Here is a 20,079-nt window from a genome sequence, read left to right as displayed (position 1 = left end):
AACGCGAAAGTATCGGAACCGTTGAGTCTTTCTTCTCACAACTTGTAAAGAAGGACTGGTTGACAGCCACGCTTCTCCACAATCAACGCTTGACACGCGCTGTCTTGGTGATAATGTAGATGTTCCCATCGGTAAACTTTCTCGTTGCTCGAGATACGCGTCTGTACCTTTCGGATCAATTTGCCGCAAGAGAACTTAACCAGTGGCGCGGTCGAGTCGTGTGACTTGATCCATGTCCCAAAGATTGCGGTTGCAGTGCGGATGCAAAGTTGTAACCGGGCACTAAAGGTTTCACAACGCTCATATACCCATGCTTGAACCAACTGAACGGCGAATACCGACTCAAATAGCCAACCGAGTTATTGAGAGCTTGGGAGCTGAAAAGGCTCCAAAAACACACCCAGTGGTAAGCGCCAACTTCATGAGCCTTGGCCCAACATATTCTGATTGAACGAGGCTTCTTAGAACGAGGCTTCTTAACGGTATGCGGTACCAAGAAAGAAGACGTACAATGTTGACTGAGTATGACGTGACCGAGTCTATCCCGTCAGTTAAAGAAGCAATCACTGGCATTATCATGCAGGCGAGAAATGTCTTGTGCAACAGCGGCGCGACTTGCGGACATGTTTGTACGACCAGCTGCGAACATAGTCGCGTACAGTGCGGTTGCTTGGCACTGTGTGATCGCACACTGCTAACTGTTCACTTTCATCCTCAGGCATACACCGCCTCCCAAATGAGTGGACGCACCCCCAGATTAGACGCGCCGTGACCTTCCACGCCCGACGCAGAGAGGACTTCGCGATTTCCGGACGCGTCGTCCATCCCCACCATTGACAACGATCGGTCACGACTCCTCGCCATATCGATGCAAATATTGCGCGACACGCCGTGAATACCATCAGCGACTTCACACGCGCAAATTCGCCGCCCTAGAGGCCGCGATCCTCTCCCCGACCATGTACATCAAACAGATCATTATCCAGGGCTTCAAGAGGTGCGCACTTTGCGACAACACTACCGGCTCACGCCCCGCTGACTTGGTGATAGCTACAAGGAACAAACCGTTATCGAACCCTTCTCTCCCGGCACCAATGTCATTGTCGGTCGCAATGGGTCTGGCAAGAGTAACTTCTTCGCGGCGATCCGCTTCGTTCTAAGCGATGCCTACACTCAGATGACCCGCGAGGAGCGTCAGGCGCTGTTGCACGAAGGATCGGGATCGGCTGTCATGTCCGCTTACGTCGAGATTATCTTCGACAACAGCGACGAACGTTTTCCTACGGGAGGCAAGGAGGTCATTTTGCGCCGAACTATCGGAACGAAGAAGGACGAATACTCGGTCGATCGCAAAGTGGTAACCAAGAACGATGTCGTCAACCTGCTCGAGGCAGCCGGTTTCTCGAGGTCAAATCCTTACTACATCGTGCCCCAAGGTCGTGTCACGGCTCTGACGAATATGAAGGAGTCGGACCGACTCACTCTGCTGAAGGAGGTCGCCGGAACCCAGGTCTACGAAGCGCGTCGAACCGAGTCGCTCAAGATCATGAACGAGACCAACAACAAGAGAGAAAAGATCGACGAACTCCTGGGCTATATCAAGGAGCGCCTGGCCGAGCTCGAAGAGGAAAAGGAGGAGCTCCGAGGGTTCCAGGACAAGGACCGCGAGCGCAGATGTCTCGAGTATGCACTCTACTATCAAGAGCAGCAGCAGATCCAGGAACAGCTTGAGAGAATCGAAAACATTCGCCAAAGCGGCCTGGACAACACCGACTCGATACGCACAGAGCTCAAGGAAGCCGAAAAGATGCTGACCAAGTTGGAGTCCGAGATCCACAAGCTCACAAAGGAGATGGACCTGCTCAAGGTCGAGCGCCGTCAGCTCGAGGAGGATCGTCGTGAAACTGCCAAAGCGAAAGCCAAGGCAGAGCTCAAGGTGAAAACCTTGTCCGATGGTCAGTCTGCAGCCGTTCAAGCCCACCAGCAACACGAGGCCGACCTCGCCGCGACCATTGAGGAGATTTCGGCGAAGAAGCAGGAGCTTAACAATATCATTCCGGAATATACAAGACGGAAGCAGCAAGAAGTGGAAAAGAAGCAGCAGCTGGATACGGCCGAAGCCGCGCGGAACCGCCTCTTCACCAAACAAAGTCGCGGCTCCCAGTTTAAGAACAAGGCCGAGCGTGACAACTACTTGAGAGCGGAAATCGAGGACCTGCATTCGAGACTCATGAGCCACAAGGCGAACAAGATGGATGCCGACGAAGATGTTGCCGGGACCGAGAATTCGATCAGGCAACTCGAGAGTGATGTTGCCAACCTGAGACAGCAGTTGCAGAACTCCGGCGGTGCTCGGAACGACCTGCTGGAGGAAGCGAGCAGGGCGCGAGAGACAATGGACAAGCTGGACGACGAGAAGAAGCTTCTATGCCGTGAGGAGGAAAAGCTCGATACCATCTTGCAGGATGCCCGGCAAGAGAGGGACCGGGCAGAGCGCGAGTTGAGCTCCATGATGGATGGTGATACCGCTCGTGGTCTAGCCACGATCCGGCGGCTGAAGCATGAGCAGGATATCCCCGGTGCCTATGGCACAATGGCGGAACTCCTCGAGGTCAGCGACACCTACCGCCTTCCTGTCGAGCAGATTGCAGGCAACAGCATGTTCCACTACATTGTCGACACTGACCAGACGGCGACCTACCTGACGAACCACCTTCGTGCTCACTACGGAGGTAGACTCACCTTCATGCCTCTCAACCGTCTTCACCCAAGACACATCACCATGCCCAGATCCCAAGACGGCATCGTGCCGCTCCTGAGCAAGATCCGCTACGACCCAATGTTTGAGAAGGCTTTCCAGCAAGTTTTCGGCAAAGTCGTCGTATGCCCCAACCTGAGCATAGGTGGCCAGTACGCAAGAAGTCACGGCGTCGACGCCATTACGCTGGACGGTGACACCACAAACAAGAGGGGTGCCATGACTGGTGGATACATCGATCCCCGGCGGTCCAGGCTTGAAGCCGTTCAGGCAGTCAACAAGTGGCGAGACGAGTATGAGCGTCTCCTGCAGCAGTCTGATCGGATTAGGACCCAGATCGAACAGAAGGAGCAAGAAATCACTCGCGCCATGGGCGAAGTGCAGAAGGCCGAGCAGAAGCTGCGACAGCTGGAAGCTGGCTTCGAGCCTCTGAGGCACGAACTAGCCAACAAGAACGGTCAGCTCGAGCACGAGAAGAGGCGTCTGAACGACGCCATCAGACACCGTGAAGCGGTCGAGAGAGACATGAAGATCTTCACAGAAAGTCTTGCTGCGAACGAGTCCGAGCTTGCGTCCGACTTCAAGAAGTCCCTCAGTAACGCTGAAGAGAGGCAACTCGTCGAGCTCGACGCGCAGGTGCAGCAACTCCAGAGGGAATGGAACGAGGCCAGCAAGACGCGCAGAGAAGCAGAGAGCCGGAAGCAGATCCTCGAAACGGACATCAACCAGAACCTTCAGCTGCGTCTGGATCAGCTCAACAGCCAGGCCTTTGAGAACAACACTTCTTCTGGCGACTCCGGCAGCCTTAAGGAGGCCCAGCGAGAACTCAAGAAGCTCCAGCGGGAAACCAACGCCATCGAAACCAAGATGCAGGAGATTGAGGCGAAGCTCGACGAGCTGGGCGGCAAGCTTGACCGCCGTGAAGCCAAAAAGGCCGAGCAGGAGGAGATCCGCAGCACCGTCGCCGCGAAGGAGGCCAAGCAGCGCAGCGCCATCGAGAAGAGCATGTCCAAGAAGGCGGTATATACGGCTCAGGCTGCCGACGCGGCCAAAGCCATCAGGGATCTCGGTGTCCTCCCTGAGGAGGCCTTTGACAAGTATGAGAGGATGGACCCCCGGCAGATCGACTCGAGGCTGAAGAAGGTCCGCAACGCGTTGAAGAAGTTCCAGCACGTCAACAAGAAGGCGTTTGAGCAGTACAACAGCTTCACGTCGCAACAAGACCAGCTCCTCAAGCGACGCAAGGAGTTGGATGCCTCACAGGAGTCCATCGAGGAGCTTGTTGCTCACCTTGACCAGCGCAAGGACGAGGCCATCGAACGTACCTTCAAGCAGGTGTCGAAGGAGTTTGCCACCATATTTGAGAAGCTCGTGCCGGCCGGCCATGGCCGTCTGGTCATCCAGCGCCGGACGGATCGTCGCATCGACCCCGAGTCTGACGAGGAGCAAAACCGCACCGTCGAGAACTACACCGGCGTGGGCATCAGCGTTTCCTTCAACTCCAAGACTCTGGACGAGCAGCAGAGGATCCAGCAACTCAGTGGTGGTCAGAAGAGTAAGTGAAGCCCCGGGCCAACCCGTGTGATATTCTAAACCGCTAACCTTCTACTCAGGTTTGTGTGCTCTATGCCTCATCTTCGCCCTTCAGCAGACGGAGAGCAGTCCCATGGTCATCTTCGACGAGGTCGACGCCAACCTAGACGCGCAGTACCGTACTGCCGTCGCCAGTCTCCTGGAGTCCATTTCTCAGGACGCCGGCACGCAGTTCATCTGCACCACTTTCCGGCCTGAAATCGTCCACATTGCCGACAAGTGCTACGGTGTCACGTTCCACAACAAGACGAGTTCCATTGACTGTGTCCCTACCGAGGAGGCCCTGAGCTTCGTCGAGGGCGTTGCCGCAGGTAAGTAAGACAACGCCGGCGAGGCGTGGGGCGTGTTCAGTAATAACGGTTTGGTTGAGGGTGAGGTTGACCTCGTCGTTGACGGGGTGGTCTCTTGGCATGGCGTTGCGGCGACTTTGTGGCGGATGGTTGTTTGATATCACGATGTCTGACTTGGGGGGGTACGCCCCCCCTCGCTGCCCTGAATGGTCTGGTGGAAATGAACGCTGGGCTTTGGTATTTGCACAATTAGCTCCTTTTACGAATCATCAATCATCAACATCTCCATCATCCCTCATCATTGACTCGCCTCACAAGTGCCAAGCCCTGCCTATCTAAAGGGGCCTGCGCTGTCGTTGCCTTCGTGACCACTGCATATGTCCAATCATCTTCGCCCCCGACTTGCTCTGAGTCCCGGAGGACGTCATGGACATCGTGTCCACGTCACCTTTGTGGCCCTTGGAAGAGCATCGCCCAGGAGTTTTCCGTCCTTTCCACGATGCAGTCCGGTTCGCTTTGCTGTGCTCTCGTGGAACCACGACGCTCTCACAACACTCTCATAGCATCTCCCTCAGAACCTACAGGTCTTGGATTCGCGTCTCCCCGGCAGATCCTAACGGGAAACACGTCACCGGAAGTGGCTGGGCAACACATCAGTCCTAGGGGAAATCCAACTCTCGCCAAGACTTTACCGCTCTTTGCCGATGATCTACGGTCAGCGTCCATGGGAAAGCTTGGTCGTCCCCTTGCCCAGTCAGCCCTGCCAGCCCAAAGACTTACACACACACACACACACACACACACACACACACACACACACACACACACACACACACACACTAGCGGTCTATTTCGGGTCTGTCTGGAAAACCTTCTCCCGACATATCGATATTGATCGCCGTCCAGGAAAGCGCACCGCTGTCTTTGCCCCTGTCCGGCACTTGCCACCGCCTCGCTCCTCAAAGAAGGAGAAGGGGGAAGGGTGAAGGGGGACGGCATCCGTCAGAAGAGAGAGAAATAAAGAAAGAAAGAAAAAAAACCACCCCCGGCCTTTCTCTTCCCCCAGTTTCGCGGGGAAAGTAGGGGAAGGGAAAACAGCTTTGACACGAGAGTCGAACGGGGGTTCGGAATGATAGGTAAAACAAGTATCGCTAAAGAACATCCAATGACGAACGACGTCTGGGACCGGAGGTCGCATCGAGGGACACATCAGTGGGCGGGATACACCTCTGTTCAAACCTCTTGGCCAACAACGCGAGGTATGGGATGGATCAATGGGAGAAAGGGCCGTGTGCACGAGAGGCAAATGTGAGAGAAGGGAATTTATTTGTTGCATAGCCCTCCTTGGCCCACGTCTGCGACCCCGATGGCGAAGGAAGGGAAAAAGGCTTGTAAAGGCTTGGGAGGTCGTCTCGGCGGCGATCGTGCCAGCCGGGCCAAGACGTGGAACAAAAAAGCTTCGACGGATTTCCCAATGGGTAGCCTTGGAAGCCTCTTGGCAGGTTTTGTGGACGACGTCGGACGTTTTGAATTCGGGGGTGGGAGAGCAGGCCCATTAAGCTCCCTAACATCAGATGCTTTTTTCTCCGCCATCATGTTTTCTTTTTTGGGAAGGGGGAGGGACGGAAGTGGTTCACGTCCAACCGAGGGGGGGATAGGTATTTGATGAACGATCTTCAAGGGGAATTGGCAAACGAGTCGTTGCATGATGCTGAGCCAGACGGCAATTTTTGGAACGCGCCCTTCTTTTTCCGCACTACCGGGCAGGTTTGAGATGGTTGCAGGAGACGCCGGTGAATCGACCATGGCTCGTTGGGCAAGTCTGCATGTTGATCAACCAAGCAAGAGACTCTGTTGATACCAAAATAACACGGCTCGCCAAGGCTCAGGTTAGAGTGCATATCTCTGCCACCAGGGCACGAGCCATGTTTTCAAAACGGCGAGATTTGTTACATACCTAGTACGTGCCGCAAGTTATTACGGCACTTGGACGACTTGGCAGCGCTGGAACTGATTCAGCTCATGACTCTGCCAAGACCCAAGTCCTCTGGGAACAATGACACATCCGCAAATCCCCCCCCCCGAACGCACCAACCCCCCTCCCCTCTCTCTTCCCTCCATCGGAGGGGGATGAGGAGCGTTCCCCCCACGGGGGGAGAGGAAGAGACGACGTACGTCTTGGCTTGCCCTGTTTTTTGGAGACTAGAGAGGGTTATGGGAGGGCAAATGACAAGGCAGCGAGCAAGGACGGCGGTCGGCCATTTGGGGGCCGCGTCGAAACTAGTCGATCACTGCCGGCCTTGGCCTTGATGGCGGCGGGCCACTAGTTTTTTCCCTCTGCTGTGGGACACGCTACTCTCTCTCTCTCTCTCTCTCAGCTGGAGCTGGGACCGGAGTTCGAAACTGGAGAAGGGGGACGGAGCCTCGCGTCTCGCGAAAGCCTCACGAGCCTCGGAGATGGGGGGAGGGGCGGGCAAAAGAGAGAGCCGTGGACGCGGGCTAATCATAATCTCTCCAATTTGGCGAGGCGGTCAGAATCCGGGTTTTGCAGCGGGTATTCTCGCGCGTCCGACGGGGGGGCGACACTATGATAGATAGAGAGAGGCACAAGGCACAGCGGCAACACGGCCGACCTTCGCGCCGGTGCGGTCCCGAGGCCATTGAGAGATATAACACCGATCCGCTAACGCTATTGGAGAGCAGGGAAGCAAGCTATGGAGAACGGAAGGGAACACGAGCAGAAAAGAGAGGCTACACTATAGTACCCACGAATATCCACGATGATGATACCCACAACGCGGGCTAGAAAAGTTCACTAAAACGATTGCGGCCCCATGCCCAATTTCGAGGCAAGAAAAGGCCCCGCCGAGCCCAGCCCAGTCCACATGGACCCTGGGAGAGGCGAGCGTTCGATGGAGACATTTGTTTGGACCGGTTTTTTGAAGAGAGAGGGTATCCGCACGTCACTGGATCGGCGGCAAAGCGAAAGAGCAGGCTCGCCCGCCTGCTGGGGGGGTTTACGTGCAACGCTCGCCTTGCACGGCCTGTATTTGTGCAAGGCCTATTTCGACGAGGTCTCGCCGCCGCTGGCTGGGAGACGAGGGGGGTGGACCGGGGCGAGGAGCGGCGACCGTTGGGAGGTGACGTCCACCTGAGTTTCAGGCAGAGCGATAGCAATTCGTTCGTCTTAACGGCATGCGGAAGACAATGCAACGCGACGTAACTCGCGTCGTAGCATCTGCCCTGGCCACGGTTCGGGTCAAGGTCAGGGAAGCTTTCTCATGGACGTCAGCCTGGACTCTGAGAAAGGCAAAAGACCGACGGGCATCCCAGTTTTTTTCCTGCTGCAGGAAGTCCCGAGAAGGCGGCGCTAGAAGGTCCATCGCGTGGGCGCATGGAACTTCTTTTTCGCCCAGAAACCAGACCGCCCATTGCCGTCGAGGCCAATTGGCCTAGATAGATAGAGAGAGGGAAAAAAAAAAAGGTCACCTTCGCGTCCTTTCAGTATGAGCCAAATACATACATGGCCGCATCGTCCGTCTAATACCCACAAAGCTAGTTGCTGGTTGCAGAAGGGGGGGGGGACCCCCATCCCCAGCTCCGTTCTGTTTGGACGATGGGCTCTTGGGGCTGTTGGGCCCAGCGTGGAGGGTTACATTTTGCGCCGTACGCACACGTTGCTTGGGAAACTGTGCGGCGGACGCTAGGAGACTTGTTGAACCCTTGACTGGTCGTTGACATGCAGGAACCTGGGGTTGATTCGCGGTCGAGTGCGACCGTACCTGCGTGGAAGAAACGGGACGGGTGGCATTCGGCTCTGGAGAGCCTTGGAGCGAGGGGTGGGTGATAGTGTTGCAGGAGGAGCAAGGCCGTATCTATCTCTGTGTCTATCCGTGCCTAACCCTTCAAACCCCTTCAAACAACGCGGCAAACCGTTGGAAGGGGACGGGCGAGGTGGGGGGGGGGGGGGATGCTCGAACGGTTGGCGAGACCCGTGGATGACGGGAACGAACAAGCGCGACACGTTCTTGACACAGCACTAAGGCACGCCAACAACGCTGGCTATCTCACGTTTCTGTTAGCCACGGGCATACCTACTATGTAGGCACAGAGGACTTGGATGGCAAAACCACCCCTCTCGAGCTTCGCCCCCAAATGAGAGAGGCACACAGAGAGAGAGCCAAGGGCGGCTGGGGGGAAACAAGGCGTCACTGTCAAGGGGACGGGAGTCGACAAGGCGCCATCGATCAGATACAAGCCTCTAGTGGCCGATCTGCGGACGTCGGGTGTACTAGGGCGGGCGTGATGTCAACGGGCACACCCGCGGCCGCGGGTGCGGTGAGTGACACTGGCGCGTTGCGTGGCACGGCACGGGCGCCAGCGTCCTCGATGGCGCAGTGCTTGTTGGGTATGCGAGTGGCGTCACGTCTGTAGGGCCAAGAGATTGGGCGGAGGGCATCTGTCAGCGATTGACATCAGGAGCTTGCGTTTCGGCCGTGGCTTTGGTCTGTGATGGTGTCGTCGTTGGCAGTTCTGGGTGTCGAGCGCATGTTTGTGTGTGTGTTGTACCGGTGTATACGGGACTTGTGTGCGGTCGATGCAAGGACGCTCGCTGGGACGGGGTGAAGATTGTCTCTAGCGCGTAGCCGCAGCTTGCGCATGTCGATGCGGTCTCGGGAATGGGGTGATTTGTCGTTGGAACAGGCGGGCGAGGACCGACTGGGCGGTTCTTGGCGCTGCGGCAGTCAAACCTCAAAAGTATAGTCAGTCAGTCCGTCGTCCTAGTCACGATGGCTGAGGCGGCGTACGTCTTCTGCAGTCGCAAACGTTGTTCGTTGTCGACAATCAATGGCCAAAAGATGTTTTCCGCGGCTCCCCGTTCGGAGTCTAGTGGCCTCGGCTGCTGCGAACCAACAAAGCATCCGGACCAATCCTGCACAAGCACAAGGGGAAGGAACAAAACGAGGAATAACAAAAGAGGAGCAGGGGTCTCCCCCACTCATGCAATGATTCCGCCTTGTTTTGCACAATTGGCTTGTTTCCTTGCCTAGTTGGTGGTCCCTTATCTCTCTGCATTTCCACTGCCTAAAGCGCACGCACGCGACCAAGGAAAAATTGCAAGCCTCATCAAACTGGCCCCCAGGGGGGGAGAGCAAAAAAAAGGCACACCCTGATGGGAGGTTTCCTTAATTGACACGAAGTATGACGACTGAGTTGGCGCATCGTCCGAGCTTACGATAACTCCGGAGGCTTAATGACCCAGCCACGATGCACGCAGCGCTTTGCGGTTCTCCCGTCACGGCTGGCGTAAGAAAAGTTTGCGCAACGATCGTAATCGATGTGAGATCTGAGTTTGGTTTTTTCCCCTTTTGTTTATATTTTTGTCTGTTATTTTCATCACCCTTTCGTTCTCGTTGTTCGACGTCAATCGGTTGGCCGTCGCTCTCTCCGAGTCTGCCCCAGCTTTTTTCTTACCACCTCACCTCATTGGCCGTGTCTTGGCCGACGAGGCTTGGTCGCGATGCGATGCAGTGCACCTGGTAGCTTTAGGTAGTCTATGTGATGCGTTTCCCGGTCCCGCTTTTTCCTTCCAGCTTCCACCCAAGCCCATTACGCGCTCCTCTCTGGTGCATTCGCGCCCACAAAGCTCGGTAATGACGCCAGCTGGACCGCTCCTGCAAGTGCACTGCAGGCGGGCGGGCGGGCGAGGAGCGGGTTTGGTTAGACGAAGATGCTTTCCCGGCCGACCCTCGGTTCCTTCAGTTCCTCTACCTAGGCTCTTTTGGGCGGGGGGGCCAGAGGATCCATCAATGCCATTTCGGTCCCTTCTCTCTTTGGCTAAAAGGTAAAAACCGGGGCCTGGGGCCCGCGATTCCAGCGAAAGCGACGGAGTAAGAGAGAGAGAAAGAGTGAGAGAGAGAGAGGAGCCGGGCAGAGATCCAAGAGCAAGGTCCAGGTTAGGAAAAACCTTGGTTCGTCGATGAGATTACTTTGTCAGGCAATATCAGTACTTTCCCACTGCAGAGATAGCGAGAAAGACCGGACGGGGAGCGCGAAAGCTTCATGGTCGGGAAGACGCAAGCCCTCCCCAGCCTCGGCCGAATTCTCTGAGCCATTGGCATTGGCATTGGCATTGGCATTAGGATTGGCATTGGGAGGAGGACGAACGGGGAGGGGCAGATGACCTTTACAGTTATGTTCCCTAATCTGAACGACTCAATTTCACGCTAAATTTTGACCTCATGTTTTTTTCCCTGGTCCTATTCCTCTCCTTCACTTCCGACTCCCGAGTGTGTTAAAGCAAAGATCACGGATCGCGCGCCAAGCGGTTGTTTCCGAGTATCATCCTGGTCGTGCGACGCGAGGGTCGGTCTTGTCCAAAGCTTCCAATATCCCTGTACCCACACGCTAGCTAGTCACAGTAGCGTAGTACAGTACGAGTAAAGGAAGGAAGGAGCTGCACAGAGCACGGACGCGGAACGCAACGCCACCCAAGTCGTCTCTTTTTTTTTTTTTTTTCTCTTTCGATGCTCCCTTGGATGTTTGATCTTCCACTGTGTTGTTGGCTGTTTCAACCACGACCCTTTCCCGTCGCAACACGACAAGAAGACCCGGGACAGTAGCAAGAGACGCACACACGCACGCAGAGAGAGCCCACCACCAAGGGCCAGAGGACATGAATTGCCGACACACTGCATGGGGGATCCTCCGTACCAACGAACAAACGACCCCCCTCCCCTGGGCCAGTTCCCACCGGCAATCCATCCAAACCCTTTGGCCAATTGCAAGACAGGCATTCATTGACATGCATGGTGCGGTGAGGGCTCCGCAAAATTGCCGTGTTTGTCGTGTGTCGACCAAGACCCGCCCACACGGCTTCTGCACCGAGCCTGCGGGACTTTTTTGCCCACCACCGAAGTACGGATGGAGTTTTCCGCCCTCTGGGCTCCTCTGTCCTGTCCTGTCCCGTCCAGTCCTGTCCTTGCCTGTTCCAGGTTCGCCTCGAGACGACATGACTTCTCCAACAACGGAGATGGAGACAGAGGGAAACTTCCGGGGCCCAGTCCCGACGCTTTCTTGGCAGAGCTGACTTGGGGTGAGAGAGAGAGAGAGACAGAGGCTTGGCTGAAGCTGGCTCGCTATAGCCTAGTGTCGTCTTTTCCGCCCAGGTCTCTCTCCCTGTGTCTGGGGGTTCTACCGTGCGGGCGTGGCTGCTGCTGCTGCTGCTGCAGTTTCCCATGCTTGACAATGGCCGGTCATGGCTATCTTTCTCATACTTTCTGACATGCCTTCGATCATGACGACGTTTGCACAACTCTCCCGCCCACCCGCCATGCAGGTCCAGCACATCAATGGAACTCTTCACAGCCGCAATCGGGCAGGACAAAAAGGTCGGACGACAAATTGACTTCCCGGACTGGCCACCTTCAAAACGTCAACAGATAGAGGGAGGGAGGAGGCAGAACGAGAGAGAGAAGCAGGCAGGACAGACAGAGCCACACACACACACACACACGAGAGGCAGACTCGGCCACTACCCGCGCGTATCTCTGGCCTCAGCTCGTAGCACGTCAAAACCCCACGGCAACTGAAGCTCCAGAACCCCTGCTCGATCGAGGGGATTGATGGGGATCGGGTGGGTTCCCTGGGGCTCTGCAGGGGGTTTGTCAGTTAGCAAGGACCCTCCTCGTCAGCTCTACTGCCCCAGGAACTCCTCTCTTCTTTCATATTAGCGCCGTCGCTGCTATGTCGTTGTGCTTACGGTGCCTGTCCTATCGTGGCAGGCATCTCCATGGGTCCCGCGCACCGTGGGAGGAAGCGAGAGAGGGAAAAGAAAAAAAAGGGCCCAGCAATGCATTGCGCGAACGGTTTCCCAATGTCCTGAGTCGGAAGGCTTGCCCCCCCATCCATCCCTCCAAGGTCGGACAAGCTCCTCCCAGCCGCTGACGAGCGGAGCGCGCGACCTTGAATTGCGCCAGAGATTTGACGGATCGTCAAACGGGTCTTGTTCGCACGAATCTCGCTATGTGTGTGGACAGTGTCAGTGGCCACGTTGTTGCGAATGGGTCGTCACCTTCGGATTTGGACCTGACTAGAGAGAGTGGCACCTCCTTCTCCCACTCACTCTCTTTCTCTTTTCGCTTCGTCGGCCGTCATAGTCGCATGGGCGGATGGAAGGGGGAACTCGCGAACAGGTTGACCGGTGTACGGACCGGCCGACTTGCCACATTGAACAGCATTCATCCATCCAATCCATCACCCATCATCATCTCGCCTCCGACTTCCGTGCTCAGCGGTTGTTGTTGCTGCTGTTGTTTTCGTTGTTGGTCCTTATCCTGCGTGCCGAGCTTTGCGTGAATTGCGCGAATTGCGTATTATTCCCGTATCCTCGGTACGCGCTTCCGCTTCCCACACTCCCACACGCCCCAAAGCAAGCCCATGCCATCCAGAACGAGCCAAGCGGCGTCTTGGTCCTGTGGGATCAATGTCAAGTCAGTCCGTCCGAGGCCAGGCAGGGCACGCAGGTCGGGACTCTGTCCATGAAGCAAATGAAGCATACACAAGGCCAATATCCCGCATCGTATGCGTTGTCCGCATGCACAAAATCTGCCTCGCTTTTTTGTCTTCCCTGGTCTTGGCCCGCAAGTCAACGCCGATTCATTTCCCACCCCCATCCAATATTGCGGTGATTTCTTCCCCATTTCCCCATATGCCCCAACATCAATCGGTGTGCGTACTGTACGTAATGTCATGTACGCACTCTGTCGCCTTGCCGCGTGCGTCCAGAAGTACATGCTCAAAGTACACCATGCACAAATCACCGGGCTGCTATTCCAGGAAACCTATCCCGTTTGACGATGCCATTGCATTCGATCCGAGTTGGGTTTTGTCTTGGCTGGGGAAGGGGTCTTGGCGGGTTTCTCCCCATTCTATGTTTTGTCAAGTTTTGGGTTAATGAAGGGACGGCAGTGCCCAACAAAAAAGAAACGAGCTTAAAAAAGAATGATTGGAAAAATAAAATAAAGGTTAAGGCAAACGCGCAACATGCTACAGGACAGGATGGTTCACGTATAGCCTCAACCCAAGGCCCGTCGCGAGGCAGATCGCACAAGAGTGTTTCCAAGGAAAGACTTGGCGATTCGTCGGCCAGGGGGGGTGGGATGGGGAGGGGCTCCGACCGTTATGTGTGTTACCATGGAGGACCATATCACACACCACATAGCCAAACACCCTTCGCCGCGGTCTATTCCGGGGTTTTCTTGGCGCGACCTCTCGACCTCTCAAAGACCAGAGGCCGCATCGCAGCCGTCCTACGGCCAGACGTGGACATCTCAGTTCAGAGGCTTGGCAGAGGCTTCTATCCCGGTGTCTATCCGAGTGCCCGTCCGCACTGTACGGCGGAAGCAGCACGGAGTTGGGGGTCTCGTTCGACGTTGCAGTGAGGGACTTTGAGGACAGAGCCACAGAGGACGGGCGAGAGCGAGAGAGAGAGGCGCAGACAGGAGATGGAGAGTCCTATTGGATGCAATGTGCAAGTGCCATTGTCAGTGCAGAAAGTGCAGATATGCAAGTGTGCAAATCAGACGCGGGCTCGTGAGTGGGTGCCAAGGTAGGAAAAAAAGGGTCTCGGTAGAGAAGGGCGAAAAGGTCGAGGTACTAAGGTACCTCCTGCCTCTTTGGTGCTGGGTGCTTATCGTGTGTGGTTAGTGCGGCCAGCCAGGTATTGCGTACCTGAACGAAGACCTGGGCCCGGCCTGGGTCGTCGTCGAAGAAAGAAGATGCAGCGAAGCGGCGTGGCGGCGACGGCGGTAGGTCACGTGATGTGGGTTTCGGAGCAGAGCTGAAACTGTCGCGACCAAGGGGCCGGACGAGGGATTCGGGAAGGCAAGAGCACGCAGCACAAGACAGGTACGTACCTGCCACTTCGCTCCATACAGCATCCTTCGGTGTAGTAAGTGGGAGTGGGAGTGGGAGTGGGATTCGGAATGGAGGAAGGGACGAGGGAAGGGGGGGGATCAAGAGTCCCAAGTCCTCGATGGTCAAACGTCTCTTGTTCTCTGTTCCGTTCAACCCACGGAACATGTCCTTGAGCAGGGGGGGTGTCCGGGTCCGCGCTCAACCAGGACTAGACGGATGGGACACCGTTCAACCGACTCTCACTTCTGGAGCTGTCTGCGGCGCTGGCGCGGGGGGTTGCCCGAGAACAGGCTCGACGAAATCTCGGAATTATGTCTGTGTCAAGGTCTGGAGGTGAGCTCCAGGCCTGGCTCCTCTTCTTTTTTTTTTTTCCCTCAATTTTTTTCGGGTGCGGTGCCTAGCCCAGGTACAACCGTAGTGCTACTGAGGCATTTATTTTTGTATCAGAGAGACTTGAAGTTTACCCCCATCTCCACGCTCTGCCCCCATACAAGACCAAGTCACTAGAGAGTTTCCTCGTCGAAACGCACGACTCACGCTGGCTTCCCCTTGTTGTCAGATATCCATCCTCGCATCCTGGCAGATGAGACAGCGACTTGTCTCTGTCTTGATAGGTCGGCCCGTCTAATGGGGACCTGGGGAGACCAAATTTACGCTAGAAACTGGCCAATATTCTTCCACAGAGACGATCGAAGGCCAACAGAGCGGCGACTGGGAAAGGCGCCGACCAGGTCCCCACGTCTACCGTCCATCGCGCCCACGCCCACGCCGTTTCTTTGCCTGCCACTTCCCAGCAGCTCCCGTCTCTCGTCTTGTCAGGTCGCGCTCGAGGCTGTAACCTCGACGCCCGGTACGTACACAGTACTGGCAAATGTGCAGCGGCGCCCAGCGGCAAAAATGTCCCGTCGTCTCTTCTGCCTCGAAATAGCATCGACGTCGCTGCCCGCCCGGTCACAGTGTGCGGGTTTTTCCCTCACCCGCATCTGTTTTGATGCTTGCAACCTCTTGGCGTTGATCCGAGCAAGACGGGGTACGCAGCTACACGCCGGTCCCTTGTTCACACACACAGCTCTCACACACACACACACACACACACACACACACACGCCTTCTCACACACGCCTTCTCACACGCACGCCGACGCCGCAGTATCTTGCCTCTCGTCTTGCCTCCATTGCCGCGCTGTACTTTGTACCCATTGCACAATGCCAGCCCAGCAGGTCCTGCCCATGTCTTGCCTTGCCTTGGTCCCATCTTCTCGTTTCCATCCGCGGAAGTTCCTGGGCCACTCCGGCCTCGCCGTTTGACAGATGTAATATAATATGCCCCATTCTCCCACCGTGATTCATGTCTTTTCTGGCCTAGCCTTCTTCCTCACCCTGCTCTGCCCCTCCGTCCTCTCTCCTCCCCATATCTCCTCTACCTCGACCTTTCCTCTATATATACCTCCGTCCTGCCTGCGCTCCTCAACTGATACAGCTGGACTGTAATCCTTTTCCGACAGTTTATGGCACCATACAAAATGGCGGGCTTAATAGGAAAAGGAGGCAACAAGCACTACCCTCAACCCATCAGCACTGAGGATGAGGAGCAGGACCTCGAGACCGGCAACTTCATCCAGGAGCGCGCCAGGAACAACCGGGTCGAAGGCGGTGCTGGCGAGAACGGTACCAACGAGGAGTACAGATCGTAAGTCGCCCGTCTTACACGCCATTGGCTCATCCTCTCGGCCTCCCCCAAAAAGCTCGCTGAGGCTGACTATTCTCCCCGCAACAACAGTCTAGTCCGTTACATCGAGACCTACCGCGACCCCAATGCCGAAGTAGAGGAGGCGGAAGCCCCTGCGGCCAAGAAGACCCCGGGATGGATGTTCTGGAAGAAGGCCGCCGTCGACGGCGCTGGCTCCAGCGGCTTCGTCACCCCCGCCGACTGGCTCAAGACCGACATGAGGCAGGGTCTTGACCCCACGGAAGTCGAGCGCCGCAGAAAGTACACAGGCTGGAACGAACTCACCACCGAGAAGGAGAACATGTTCCTCAAGTTCGTCGGTTTCTTCCGCGGTCCCATTCTCTACGGTAAGCACAAGCCCATTGCGGCCTGTCGAAGCATGACGGCCATGAAACACTGCCGGCAAAACGCTAATTCTCAATGCAGTCATGGAGTGTGCCGCTATCCTCGCCTTCGCCCTGCAGGATTGGCTCGACGCCGGTTTGATTGTCGCCATTCTTTTGCTTAACGCCGCTGTCGGTTGGTACCAGGAGAAGCAGGCTGCCGACGTTGTCGCCTCCCTGAAGGGTGACATCGCCATGAAGGCCCGTGTCGTTCGCCAGGGAAAAGAAGAGGAGATCCGCGCTCGTGAACTCGTGCCCGGTGATATCGTGAGTGCTCCCAATCCCTTTACACAGAAACGGGCAATGTCTCTAACACGCTTCCTTTCCAGATCATCATTGAGGAAGGCCACGTCGTCCCCGCTGATTGCCAACTGATTTGCGACTACGAGAACCCCGCCGGCTACGCCGCCTACAAGGCTGAGCTCGAGGCCCAGGATGTCATGTCCCCCCGCCGCGAGAAGTTCGAGGAGGGTGATGAGGAGAACGCCAACCCCCAGCTCGGACACGCCATCGTCGCCGTTGACCAGTCTGCCATGACTGGTGAGTCTCTCGCCGTCGACAAGTTCATGACCGACACCTGCTACTACACCACCGGTTGCAAGCGCGGCAAGGCTTTCTGTATCGTCACCCACGGCGCCCAGGCCTCTTTCGTTGGAAAGACCGCCTCCCTCGTCCAGGGCGCCCAGGACCAGGGTCACTTCAAGGCCATCATGAACTCTATCGGTACTACGCTTCTCGCTCTTGTCATCATCTTTATCCTCGCTGCCTGGATTGGTGGATTCTACCGCTCCATTGAGGTCTCCGAGGAGGGCACTTCCGTCAACTTGCTCCACTACGCTCTGATTCTCCTCATCATCGGTGTCCCCATCGGTCTGCCCTGTGTTACCACCACCACCCTCGCCGTCGGTGCTGCCTACCTCGCCGAGGAGAAGGCCATCGTCCAGAAGCTCACTGCCATCGAGTCCCTGGCTGGTGTCGACATCCTCTGCTCCGACAAGACCGGTACCCTCACTGCCAACCAGCTGTCCGTCCGCGAGCCTTTCGTCATGGAGGGTGTTGACATCAACTGGATGATGGCCGTCGCCGCTCTCGCCTCTTCGCACAACATCAAGGCCCTGGACCCCATCGACAAGATCACCGTCCTCACCCTCAAGCGTTACCCGAAGGCCAAGGAGCTCATCTCTGACGGCTGGAAGACCGAGAAGTTCACCCCCTTCGACCCCGTCTCCAAGCGTATCACCACCATCGCCACCCACCGTGGTGTCCGTTACACTTGCGCCAAGGGTGCCCCCAAGGCCGTCCTCGCCCTCACCGACTGCACTGAGGAGCAATCCGCTCTCTTCAAGGAGAAGGCCGCTGAGTTCGCCCGCCGTGGTTTCCGTTCCCTCGCCGTCGCCGTCAAGGAGGAGGATGGCCCCTGGGAGATGCTCGGCATGCTGTCCCTCTTCGACCCCCCTCGCAGCGATACCGGCCAGACCATTCTCGAGGCCCAGGCTCTCGGTCTCCAGGTTAAGATGCTTACTGGTGACGCCCACGCCATTGCCGTCGAGACCTGCCGCATGCTCCAGCTCGGTACCAAGGTTTACAACTCCGACAAGCTTCTCCACAGCGACATGGCCGGCACTTCTATCCACGACCTTTGCGAGCGCGCCGACGGTTTCGCCGAAGTGTTCCCCGAGCACAAGTACCAGGTCGTCGAGATGCTCCAGCAGCGTGGTCACTTGACTGCCATGACTGGTGACGGTGTCAACGACGCTCCCTCCCTGAAGAAGTCCGACTGCGGTATTGCCGTCGAGGGTGCCACCGAGGCTGCCCAGGCCGCCGCCGATATCGTCTTCCTTGCCCCCGGTCTTAGCACTATCGTCTCTGCCATCAAGCTGTCTCGCCAGATTTTCCAGCGCATGAAGGCCTACATCCAGTACCGTATCGCTCTTTGCTTGCACTTGGAGATCTACCTCGTCACTTCCATGATCATCATCAACGAGACTGTCCGCGCCGACCTCATCGTCTTCCTCGCTCTGTTTGCTGATTTGGCCACCATCGCCGTTGCTGTAAGTACCACTCATATTATAACCCTCCCACGCACATGACTAACATCGTCAACAGTACGACAACGCTCACTTCGAGAAGCGTCCCGTCGAGTGGCAGCTCCCCAAGATCTGGATCATCTCCATCGTTCTCGGCAGTCTCCTCGCCATGGGTACCTGGATCCTCCGCGGTACCATGTACATTGTCGACGGTGGCGTCATCCACGAGTACGGCTCCATCCAGGAGATCCTCTTCCTCGAGATCTCCCTGACCCAGAATTGGCTCATCTTCGTCACCCGTGGCTTCGAGACCTTCCCCTCCTTCCAGCTCATTGGCGCCATCGCCGCCGTCGACGTTCTGTCTATTCTTTTCTGCGTCTTCGGCTGGTTCTCTGGTGGCCGTGGCGAGCCCGCCTCCCCCCCGTCCATCAACCGCTTCCTGTCCGAGAACGGCCGCACCGACTTCGTCACCGTTTGCGTCGTCTTCGTGTACTCGGTCGCCGTCACCATCGTCATGGCCCTCGTCTACTACGTCCTGTCCAACCTCCGGGTCCTCAACGACATGGGCCGCAAGAAGCGCAGCGTCACCGACACCCTCATCGAGAACGTTCTCACCCAACTCAGCAAGGTCGCCCTCGAGCACGAGAAGGACGACAAGGGCGAGCGCTTCTACATTGCCAACCGCGCCGTCGTCGAGGAGGGCTAAAGAGCCACCGAGAGCCTGTTCTAGATCATTTATAGGAGCGCGCGCAGCAGCACAGAACAGTCATCACACAAACAAAGCGTGTTTTGAGGCATTGGGTCGCACAAAAACGTCTTTATATTTTTCATTTTTTTCATATCCATTATAGAGAAGATATGCCGCTGGTGAGAGGAAGTAAGAAAGAAGACAAACAAAACGGAAAGGCGAAGGACAACAACGATCTAGATGGCGCGCTTGGTAATATCTTGCGGCATCACAACGACTGTCTCTAATGACCCATTTTCATGAGCAGTTTTCTATAATGTAACAAAAGACCATGTTCATTGTTGTGGCGTTGATCGGATCAAGGTCGGTCGGATAATTCAATTGAATCAAATTACAACTTCAAATTACTTTCTTCTTGCTCATACTGCTTCCAATGTGCCAAAAATGTCAAATGCCTATCACTAACATGTTAAATCAAGTTGTGTTTGCCTTTTTTTTCTTTCCTTTTTTTCTTTCTTGCAAACCTCCCTCGGATTCCCTCTCAAACTTCGGCCCGATCAGCGGCAAGGCTTTCGAGTCAACCTTGGTTGGGGGGGGTGTGTTCCGCCGAGAACCAGAGAAGAAAGGACCTTCCTGGTCCGTCCGAAAGCTTACACCTGATTGGGCCTAAGTCGCATTCCGCAACCACGGGTGT

The 20,079-nt window shown here is 56.2% G+C and overlaps 2 protein-coding genes across 2 annotated transcripts; one reads left to right on the top strand and one right to left on the bottom strand.

The window, feature by feature from the left end:
• Window positions 1-16,081: 16,081 nt before the first annotated feature.
• On the top strand, window positions 16,082-19,403 carry ColSpa_08218 (plasma membrane ATPase; the record flags this gene model as incomplete). The annotated part of the gene is made up of 5 exons (XM_049274430.1): window positions 16,082-16,248; window positions 16,339-16,634; window positions 16,714-16,937; window positions 17,000-18,721; window positions 18,777-19,403. The coding sequence occupies 5 exons, from the start codon at window positions 16,082-16,084 to the stop codon at window positions 19,401-19,403; spliced, it is 3,036 nt and encodes a 1,011-aa protein (XP_049130387.1).
• Window positions 16,698-19,495, bottom strand: ColSpa_08217 (uncharacterized protein; the record flags this gene model as incomplete). The annotated part of the gene is given in 4 exon segments (XM_049274429.1): window positions 16,698-16,954; window positions 16,969-18,688; window positions 18,792-19,399; window positions 19,477-19,495. The coding sequence occupies 4 exon segments, from the start codon at window positions 19,493-19,495 to the stop codon at window positions 16,698-16,700; spliced, it is 2,604 nt and encodes an 867-aa protein (XP_049130386.1).
• Window positions 19,496-20,079: the final 584 nt, after the last annotated feature.

Source organism: Colletotrichum spaethianum (assembly GCF_022836535.1).
Source record: "Colletotrichum spaethianum MAFF 239500 DNA, contig21, whole genome shotgun sequence".
NCBI classification, from domain to species: Eukaryota; Fungi; Ascomycota; class Sordariomycetes; order Glomerellales; family Glomerellaceae; genus Colletotrichum; species Colletotrichum spaethianum.
The sequence above is the reverse complement of the archived record's forward strand: the minus strand, read 5'-3'. Positions and strand labels throughout refer to the sequence as shown.